General features: G+C 40.3%; 1 protein-coding gene across 2 annotated transcripts in view; it reads right to left on the bottom strand.

Annotated features, from left to right (window-relative positions):
- Window positions 1-9,609: 9,609 nt before the first annotated feature.
- The window catches only part of vps39 (VPS39 subunit of HOPS complex), a 29,267-nt gene continuing 27,395 nt past the window's right edge, over window positions 9,610-11,481 (bottom strand). For both annotated transcript variants that reach the window (XM_046062237.1, XM_046062238.1), the window contains exon 24: window positions 9,610-11,410. In XM_046062237.1, coding sequence (XP_045918193.1) covers window positions 11,329-11,410 — 82 coding nt within the window. In that variant the 3' untranslated portion in view covers window positions 9,610-11,328. The remainder of the gene's footprint in view (window positions 11,411-11,481) is intronic.

Raw genomic sequence — 11,481 nt, 5'->3', positions numbered from 1 at the left:
ACTTTTTGGCCTCAACTCAACTCGTCGTGTTTGGAGGGCAAAGAACACCGAGTACAACCCAAAGAACACCATCCCCACCGTCAAGCATGGTGGTGGCAACATCATGCTTTGGGGGTGCTTTTCAGCCAAGGGGACGGGACAACTCCATCGTATTGAGGGGAGGATGGACGGGGCCATGTATCGTGGAATTCTGGACCAACATCTCCTTCCCTCAGTGAGAGAGCTGAAGATGGGTCGAGGATGGGTGTTTCAGCACGACAACGACCCTAAGCACACCGCCAAAGCAACAAAAGAGTGGCTGAAGAAGAAGCACATCAAGGTTCTGGAGTGGCCTAGCCAGTCTCCAGACCTGAATCCAATTGAAAATCTTTGGAGGGAGCTTAAAATTCGAGTTGCCAGGCGACAACCTCGGAACCTGAATGATTTGGAGGCTGTCTGCAGGGAGGAGTGGGCCAACATCCCTGCCGAAATGTGCACAAACCTTGTCACCAACTATAAAAACCGCTGGCCAATAATGGCTTTTCTACAAAATATTAACATGCTGTTTGTCCAGGGGGTCATATACTTGTTTTTCCTCATCAGATGGTTATCAATTTTCATAAATTCATATGATGTGATTTTCTGGAATTTTCTTTGGGATTCTGTCTTTCACTGTTAGAATGTACATATGATTAAAATTGTAGATTGTTGCATTCTTTGTAAGTGGGCAAACCTGCAAAATCAGCAAGGGGTCAAATACTTATTTCCCCCACTGTATGTGTCGTGGAAAACAGTCATTTTGGGACAATTGCCAATCAACCTATTTTGTTTTTTAGGTATGAGGACGTGTTGCATTTTACAGATATCAGCCTCAGCTCCAGAATTATCTCAACCATGTATATAATGTAGTTTCAATGAAAACTGAATACCACTATGGGTAAATGTGTCAATTTCAGTGAACTGACCCTTTACTTTCTTCCATACTGCTCCCCCTCCAGCCACAATCAAAACGAGACCTGCAGCTTTACTGCAACATATTTATTATCCTCACTGTATAACAAGAAGACACATTATTCTGCCTATGCATTAAATTATACATTTAAATTAAGAGCCTGCAGCCCACACAGAGCAAATTTAGCAATGCAGTTGAATTGATCATGAAGAGGCCTTTGCCGTCTTTGAACACCAGCATCATGAATATTCAACTCCTCCTGAGTTAATTCTGGATTTGCACAGATGACCTCTGCAACTATGACTTATTCAGAGTACGAATAAATCAGAGGCGTAAAAAAAATTGTCGGAATACATTAGACTCAGAGGACCCCTCTCCAAAATCCATAACGGCCTTAAAACGGCTGCACAGACCAGCAAACAAATCAGAGCAGAGCAATAACACCCCAGAGGCATAACAGAGCTGAGGAGGATGAAATTTTTCGTCGTATTCCTTCTCTGGTAGAAGAAACATTAAAACAGCCCACAGAATGAGCTCATCCAACCCCACCTAACAGCAGTATACTGTGTGTGTGTGTGTGTGTGTGTATGTGTGCGAGGCGTCCACACAGCTGGGCCCACCACCACAACATCAGGATTTAGGAATGCCAAGTTTTCCCTCATCAGAAACACAAGCAAAGAAACCTGATCCAGAGTCAGCGGGGGGAGAGGCAACACTGAGTACAACAAAATCAATAGCTCAAGCGAAAATTCATCTGCAGCTGTACACTGTGTCATTTATCTGTGAAGCATTCGAGCTGCTATTTTCTGATGAAATATGTTAACTTTAATTGGTTTCTACATTACTTTTTATTTAAATTTCCTCACATGCTTTTATTTCTCCTATATTTAGGTAATTTAGGTACAACTCCTACATTTAGCTTTTCTTTTAACAGAAAGCTGTTACAAACTGGGAGTGTGGGGTTTGAAAGAAGTGAGCATTCAGGATGTTAGGGGTCTAATGAAAGGCGCTGTGTATTATGGGAAATGTAGGATCTGGCGTTTTTGGAGCTTGACATACTAGGGACTAAAAATCAGGATTCTGTCACTTGTGGGTCCCCCAACATTAAGGAAGTGCAATACTAAGTTGCTGGAGTTCCACATTTACTATTGTTACACACACTTTGTTCAAATCGCCTCTTTTATCTGACAAGAGAATAAAACATATCCTTAGATATATGGAGGTGATATGTAAAATAGGAAAACTAACATTTACTATAGATGTTTTTAGATTGCTGAAAAATTCCTTTTATATCAAAGTCCCAGCCTGCTAAAAACATATTGATGTGACATTATGTTGCCTATATTTCACAAGTTCTCTTCAGAAATAAGAATAATGCAACACAAAGCAACATAAATGAAAGGTGCAGTTACAATGTGAAAATGTTGGAAGTTGGATTTTATATCAAACAAATCAGACATCTGTTCAAAAGTCCTTCTTTTCTTCATCAGTTAAATTAATCACAACATGTAAATGCACTAAAAATCAAAGAGTCTAACAAGCTGCAGGCAGAGGTGGACTGTGTCTGCTGTCTCTCTGAAGCCTTGCACTTGGAGGTTAATCTCATTATACATGTAAGCTGCTATTCCCTCTCTTCCATCCTGTCATGGAGAGACCTGGCAGCAAAAGAGAAATGCCCCACATCCAGCCTGTGTATATAGAGAGGGAAGGTCACAGGGGTCAGGGCCACATCTGGCTCAAGGGTGGGAGATATCTGTCTTCATTCGTACGGACAGGGCTGTGCCTCTTGCGGCGTTGCTGTCACTGTTATCTTTGGGGAAGACAGTGACGCCTCAAAGCACGGAGGAAAAGTCTCTGCACGTTCAGACAAGGGAATGATAAAAGCATACAGCAGTCATGGCAAGGTGTTGGTCCTGGCATCTCTGTGGGGAATACTGCACACTCACAGCCCTAGGACCTGGCAACCCAGCCCTTAACTGGCTTGGTTATGTCAAGAGGACTGGGTGCAGAGCAGAAACCAGGGCTACATGTAAACTTTCCAACAGGGTAAGTCTACCACTCGTGTCAACAATCTGTCTCCTGAGACTCATGGAAGGACAAAGCTCCACATTCCCATGTCGGCAGTGAAACAAGGGAAAAAATGGGAGACCTTCCAAAGCCAAATATACTGGGTGGGAACTAGGACTAAAAAGTTGGCCTGTTTTTAACCAAAAATCAGCCCACTGATCACAACAAGCGGAAACAACAGAGTTTTATTTTATTTTGTTGAAGAAATTGACATATTTAGCAAGAACAGACAGAAAAAACATTCCCACTTTTTAATAAGTCATCCTTTATAAAGAGGAATTCATGTGAATAAATCATTAACTTCCCCTTCACAGACCAATTAAAAGTTAAAAGATCAAGAATCAGAACCATGTTTGGGTTGCAAAAAGCTGGGTTTTTAGACAGATATCACAAAGTTATTGTAAATGTTGTTAAGCCATTAATAAAGAGTAATAAACATAAATTCTGCAGTTATATTTATTATGTCATTAACAACGGCTCATGAGTTTCTCACTTTCTAATAAGCAAACAGGAAATGTTAGTAAGTCTTCTGTTGATGCTAATGGCTCATGAATATTTAATTGAATTTTTTAATTAAAGTGGTAGCTGTAAATGTAAATAAGCTGTCAATAAATTAATTGTAGTCCCTGCTCAGCATGGTAGCACACCCTCAATGACAATGCTAACATGCTGATATTGACCATATTCACCATCTTAGTTTAGCGTGTAAGCATGCTAACATATGCTAATTAGTGGTGAGCACGGCTGAGGTATTAATTAAACCAAAGTATTGGAACACTTTTGACCTGATGAAGTATCCGCTAAAGTTGTGAACAATTCATCCTAAGGGGAACCTGAATCTGTGTCACCAAGTGTCATTGCAATCCATCCACGTAGTTGTGAAGACGTTTCACCTAAAATCACAAATGTCAACCTCATGGTGGCGCTAGATGAAAAGTCAGAGGATCATCAAAGTCAGCAGAATTCATCTTCTGGGAACCATGTACATCTGTGTAAAATGTAATGGTAATGCATTTGAATTGTTGAGATATTTCATTCAGGACCAAAGTGGTCTAACATTGCTATTCTTTGAGCTACCTTGCTAGCATATCTGAAAAAATTGATTCCCAACTGAAACCATGAAAATAAAGGTAGTAAATCTAGAAAGGGACTCAACGACAGAATAACTGCCCCTTTTTTAAGCAGAATTTATCGGCACAAAAATGGTCAAACACCCCCACAGGAGTTTGTGGAGGCGTGTGTGCTGTGTTCAAAAATCTCAACCAGCTTGAGGGTTTCTGTTCTGATCAGGACTTTTGTCCTTTCTGTCTTTGAGGACGGCAAAGGAAAAGAGAATTCTTTCCACAGGAATTTACAAAAGCGTTGTGTTATGATTGCTACAAGCACAAATCCTGAAGCAGGAAGTAAGGTGGTATTTATGGGTGTGCGTTTTCTGCAGACACTCCCACAGACCGTCACCAGCCTTTTAGTTCCGCCGAGAATCACTGCTGGCATTTTTGACAACTATGCCAAAACAGTGAGTCCGAAAAAAACAACAAAGACACACACAGAAATCCCAGTATCCACACACACACACACAAAGATGCACTTCCTTGCTTCCAAAAGGCCCAAAACAAAGTTACACAGAGGTCTCATTATGCATGTTTGCATGCACATCTTCCAGAAAGATAAGAAGAAAAACACACACAGAGGTCTTAGTGTAAATAACATACACACACACACACACAGTTCTGTAAGCTTTTATGGAATTCCACCATGATAATAGTTGAAACTCAGCCAAATGCCTCCCGACTGTAACCGGTGATCACTGAGCTCTGCGTTGTGCAAGTTCAGTCCTGTGTGTGTGTTGCATGTGTGCGTGTTAAGCAAACACCGAGTGTCAGAGAGCAGACACACACAGCAAGCAGGAATTTATCTGAGCTTCTGTCCTGATGTGGAGGGAACGAGCGCAGGTTTCCCATGATGTTTCACTGCAACAACAAGCAGCTTTAGTGAGTAAACTCTGGATAAATGAACTCTTTTTACATCAGACCATGTTCCAGATTTAAAGTCTCGCTCCATCCAGAATCTGTCCTCTGAATTTGAAGCACTCCCTGCAGGCTTCAGAGGCAGCTATAAATGTTGCAGCAGATTGTAGACTCAATGATGAAAACCTTTCACTGCAGGAAAAAACAAACATCCCACAGAAACTTTTCACACTACTCTTGTCTGCAGTCCATCTGTATGCTCAGTTTGTTGCGCACACAGTATCTTGAAAGAAGTTTTTGGTCATTGATTCTGAGGAATTTGACACCATAATTTGACATATGGCCTCTATGTTGTAGATCTTTGATACCAAACAGCGGAGCTTTGCAGGAAGTGCTGCAGGAGTGAGTCCTACCTAAGGTACACTTCTGGTTCTTTTATCTCGAAGTCAGTGGGGTTTTTCATTTAGGTTTTGGTTAGATGCCTGAAAAAAGTTCTGTTGTTCTACAACATAAAATACGTCAGTAAATTAACTTTTACGTGTCATAAAAAAGGCGGTTGCTAACAAGTTGCTAAATGAGACTTCAGAGGTTGTTGGGGACGTCATCACGCTGAACAGCGCAAAATCAAATTGGAAGTTTAGTGGTTTAGTGGTCATTAGTAGCATTTAGCTTTAGACAATTGTATTTAATTCTGCCGATTACATTTACAATTCAAAAATCATAAAATTGGTTTTCATTTATGAAGATTATCTTGCAAATGTCATTGCATATAAGTGTCATTTTTGACTTCAGAAGAACATATTTTCTGCAGCAATCCAAAATCCAAATCTCTATAACCTATTATGATGTTTCATCTTCTACTGTTGGTTACCAGCAAAAAACATTTTAATATCACAAAATGGATCCAGAAAACTCAAATTCCATCAGTACCAGCTGCTTTTCTTAAGCTGGGTTCTCTCTATGAGTTACTGTAAGACCTCCAATCCTTAAATAAGTACAACTGTTTTCTAAATCAGTCATTTTTTCAGTGCAGCTTACAGCTTTTTTCCTAGAAACATCTGATGGAACAAAGCATCATTTGTGGTTTGTTTTATGCAAGTCATACCAGATGGGTGGAGCAACAGGACACAGACACTTGTGAGCATGAAAGTACACTAACCTGCCGTGCAGATATTGTAAAACCCTGCCACTAACTCTTGTGTCCTGTTTTAAACCTCACCCATCACTCACCAGAGCTGACAGGCAAACCATGAACAAATATTTGCAAATTAAATTAAATCCTCTATGTAAACAATCTTTGCTAGTGTTGTGAGCTCTCAACTCTCTCTGTCAAGGCAAGGAAAAGCTGAACGCTCACACTAACAGGTAGGTTATATTTGCCAAAAGGGACAACACATCCGCCTAGAGGCAAAGCCAACTGGGCCGATTGGAAGCCACTGAAGGCCATGTTGTCACAAGGCACATGGGGGATTAGGAGAAAAGAAGAGGCAGCCAGTTTTCACACATACACACCCACTAAACACACATTTCTAAAATAATAAAACATCATAAATTAAATCATATCTTGGTAAAATAATCCTTGTGGAGGCATTTTTCTTAATCCGATGACAAATAGAGAAATAGATTCCCTGGGAAACATACTTTGCTGTATACTTTACTTGCTGTCAAAGCTCTTACTTTCTATGAAATGGGTATTAATACCCCACTTCTACCCTGCTGTGGCTTAGCAGGCAGCAGCTGTCAGTGTCTGTGATTGTATAAGCTACAGTCAGCAAAGAAAAAGTTCATCAAAAAAGCTTTACTGCAATCCTCAAAGTGTGAAAATCGGCGTAGAGGCTGAAGGCCAGCAGAGTTTGGAAAAACAAGGCTAAGAGTCTACAGCTATGCTAGCAGATGTAACGTTTGTCAAGTTCATCGTCTTAATTTAGTCTTCACATGCTAACGTTTCCTAATTACAACTAAACACAGTCCAGCTGAGGCTGTTGGTATGCCCATTTTGTGCTTGGTGGTAACTTCCCTATAGTAGAGGACATATAGAGTTTAGAGTTATTTCCAGTGCAGCTGCATCAGGGACTTGATCATAGCAATCAGCGGATCAAAAACGTTCTTGAGGACAGCCTGAATGAATTAATCAAATTTTGTCCCAATCGGTCCAGCAGATGTTGAGATGTTTCAACTCAATGACACCATCCTCATGGTGGAGCTAGAGAAAAAAATCAGCAGATCTCCAAAGTTTTTATGAATCATCGCCTGGGAACCATAAATGTCTGGACCAAACTTTGTGCCAATCCACTCGTAGATGTTGAGATATTTCACTAGAATAGTGCAAACTTTTACCTGCTGGTGACACTAGAGGGAAAAGTCAGGGGATCCCCACAGTCATTAGGACAGATCCTCTGGGAACAATGAATGTCTGTACAAAATTTCATAGTTGTTAAGATGTTTCTGTCTGGACCAGAGTGGTGGACGGGACAAAGCGACTTTGCCATCCATGGAGCCAGGCCTCTATAGCATGGCTAAAAACCAGATGTTTCAGCATTTAAAAAACACTCATCACATCTTCTTCTTCGTAATTTGCTCAGTGTTTACACAATCAAGTACTGAATAAAAACCGAGGAGATATTTTCTCTCTGCCAGCTTAGCAGAAAATAAAGCTGAGGTGGGCTGGGTTTAACTGGGCAAACTTCTGGCCTCACAGCTTCCAACTGGAACATCTTTTCCATTTGCACATGGGCGCACCATTCCAAGACATTACAGCATCCCAGTAAAAAACACACATACACACACACACACAGCTACAATAATTTGGAGCGTGATAAATTATTCAGTGTTTGTCTCAGGCCTCATGAACTGCTTTTTCAAAGTCACAGGGGACCTTCGTACGATCACGCTGGAGCTCTCCATATGCTCCAGTGATGTGTCTATCAGCCGAACATATTCTGCTGGTTGAGGCCTAGTTCTCAGGCTGGGCCCTGTCTCCCTTTCCAGACGAGGGAGTCATCAGGATCCATCCGAGGCCCCGATGTAGAAAGCAGTTGGCAGACGTTATCGTGAGGGTGTGTGACTAAATGTGTTGCTGAGCAGTCGGGCTGTTGTGATTCTGTTACACCAGCTGGCTCGGCTCAGTGTAGGAAGTCCATTAGCAGGACAAGTTCCAGTGTGCCATAGCAAGCAAGCATAATGGGCCTATATGGAGAAAGGACTTCCAGATGGGAGATTGGGATGCTGACTGTCCATGAGTAGATAATGTGGAGCATGAGCACTCTTCTTCATGTATGGGATCAGGAAGAATAAGGCCTTTAATGTAATATAAGACACATTATAGAATTTTTTTTTTTTTTACATTTAACAAAAAAATTATCATGCAAATGTTGCAATTATTAATAAGTAATGTTTCCTTACTAAAGTAAAACAAAGCTTTAAAATGTAGATAGTCAATTTTACAATATTGAATTATCATCATTTAAACTTAAACAATCATGACTTAGTTAAAGCAGTACACACAGTCACAGTTGTGACATATATCAAAATTTGGATTAAATCGATATTAAAGCTAGGGGAAGGTAATGTATTTCAGAAACTTTTGTTACATTTGTAGAATTAAATCAAATGCTCTGATGCAAAAATTCTACAAATCCAGTATTTGTGGCTGTCGTGGGACTATAATAAGTATTGATTGGTTGTCCTACATATGCATGCACGCACTGCGCATGAAAACATGTTTTGGGGGGGGGGGGTTAGTAGGTAGGCGGTGGTAGTTTTCTGGTTGAATACTTATCTAGTTTCTCCAAAGTTGCCTACTCCAGCTTTAAGATATTCTAAATCATGACAACCAACGAAGGTTAAAATCAAGGGCAACTGGACTTCGTTGAAGATACTGGAAGACGTTTCGTCTTAGGTTACGTTCCCTAGGTAACGTAACCTATTGGCCTCAGGTGAAGATACCAACAACGGTCGTTCAGTCTTGGCCACAGGTAGTCTTAACGACTGTAACGACTGTCGTCACAGCAACAAGGAACACTAACGAACCAGCGGTATCGATGACCCGGGCCAACGACCCCACTGAGGTTAAGTAGCTGAGTTTCCCTGCCAGTCAGTCAGAACTGAAGAAGTCCTTTGGATGAGGGACGAAACGTCTTCCAGTATCTTCAACCAAGTCCAGCTGCCCTTGATTTTAACCTTCGTTGGATAACTATGACCTGGATGACTGAGAATCTTCATAGACAAATCATGACAATATCTTACATACGTAAACATTTTGATTTACCAGAGTTATTTTTTTAATAAATAATTACCTCACATTTGATAGATTTGAGTTATCATTAAATCATTTTACTTGATAAATCCTAATTTTGACTTTTCATATTTTTGATTAAGAATCTCACAATTTTGACAGTGTATCTTTTAACTTTATTTATTCATATTCCTCCTGGAGTTAATGCACTTCTGTACATTTTTCTGTAGAATTTCAAAGTATATTTTCACATTATGAGGGCTTTGTGATTGTTCAGCATAAAGAGGAATCCTGTTTGCTTCAAGTAAATCTAAATGTTAGCAGAAATAGGATGCTAACACCTAAACAGTACATACCAGAAGCATCAGTGTGAACATCTGCAACAGTGTGCTATCACAGAGACACAAACATGAGTGGAAATCCTTGTTTATTAATGATTAAAGCCAGACAGACAGATGGGTCGCTGCTCAGAATCAAATAACTTCAATTTGAAATTAGTCATTAACACTCTTTATACAGTATACACACACACACACACACACACACACACCCCGGTACAAATGCTCCCACTAAAAACAAACATCAGAAACAGTCTTAGCAGAGAATGTGTGCAAACCTTTAAGAGCAGAAGGGGAGGAGGAGAAGGAGCGGGTATTTAAAGGGGCCGGAGATGTAGGTAATGTGACAACTTATGGTAAAGTTCATTTAAAAATTCAAACCTAGACTTTGTGGTTCAAAAGACAAGTAATTTAAGTCAACTGAGCAATAACATTGTGGATCTGAACTCATTCAAAATAAACATCCATTTGTTATTTCATTTTCAATTAACTGGGGAGTACTGCTTCTTGAATTACCTCCCATGTGGACCGTACACAGACACATTTCATAACAATATTGCTATTAAAATGCACAGATCAATCAATCCGTTCAAGTAATTGACATTAGTTCCAGTTCTTATCACGCAGATGTGTGATTTCACAATAAATAAACAGGACATCTATCCACTTTTAAAGTGCTGTATTTTTGTGATCTGTCTTAGAGCGAGACTATATAACTTTTGAAGAAGAAGAAGACATTACTTGGTCTGGTATGACCAGTTGCTTATGGTGGCTAATGGTAGCTAATGTCAGCAAACTTGCAAAGAATCTCAACTCAAAAGCTGCAAAGTCTCACTTTAAATGAGTTCCACTTCATTAACTTTTAAAATAAGAAACAAAAAATGAATACAAAGAAGACAGATGACTTAAAAAAAATGCATTATAGAGAGGATGGTGTGCGGTAGCAAACATTCACAAAGTATAAAGACAGTAAATAAGGAAAAGAACATAGCAATGAATACTGTTAGTTAGAGAAGCCGCATCAAATGTTTAAATAAAATACGAAAACGTCAAACACACAGTAAGACGAATGCTGTTTTGCTTAGTCAGTACCAGCACATGCTAACAAAAAGACAGACATCTGACTATACTGTAAGTACAATCTTCAGAGTCACAAAAGGCATTTAACAGTACTCCTGCAGTGTATATGGCATAACAAGCAGTGTTTGAGGCCTACACAGTGTGACAGGAGGGGTGGGAGACAGGTAGAGAGAGAAAAGATAAAATCATAAAGCTTGTAATCATCTCCTGGTGAGAACTAACTTCTGTTGTTACAGCTCCACTTCCTCTGGGCGTCTGTCAATAGCGCCCATTTTCTTCCGAGGCGACATGTAGGGCTGTGAATTCCTTCTAGCGTTACAGTGATGCATGCTTTTCAAATTTCAGAGTCTACATCCCTCTTTCTCTTTATTTCTCCCCCTCCTGTTGAGCGACCCCGGACATTCCTCCTGATACTTCATGCACAAAGAGAAAGAAAGTCGCAAGCCTTTGCTTTCAGGAGGATGTCCTATTCTGCTCAGCGGGTAGAGCAAGACAACAATTGTGCTCAAGGTAACTAAGGTTAAAAAATGTCTGCACTTGTTCTGTAAGGTCCTTTGGATACAAGCATCCAATTCCACAGCCTGGCAATTAACTCAACTCACTTCCAACCTTCTGATGCATTTCCAGTTCAAGGATGTCCATGCACTGAAATCCGTGGGGTGGGGCGGGTTATTTATTAGTAAACAGTCATGTCATTGTCAGGTGGAGTCATTACTGCTCAGTGGGACACACGTTGCGGTCTTTGCAGCAGAAATAATGCACCACCACGCCGTTGGGATACCTGGCAAATGCACTGAAAGAGAAAGATAAACAAATAGACAATTTAACTGTTGGTAGGATTATTACTCACTGCATCACAGCAGA

The sequence above is a fragment of the Micropterus dolomieu genome, linkage group LG11, assembly GCF_021292245.1.
Source record: "Micropterus dolomieu isolate WLL.071019.BEF.003 ecotype Adirondacks linkage group LG11, ASM2129224v1, whole genome shotgun sequence".
Classification (NCBI taxonomy): Eukaryota; Metazoa; Chordata; class Actinopteri; order Centrarchiformes; family Centrarchidae; genus Micropterus; species Micropterus dolomieu.
Note: the sequence above shows the minus strand (reverse complement) of the source record. Positions and strands in the feature narration are given on the sequence as shown.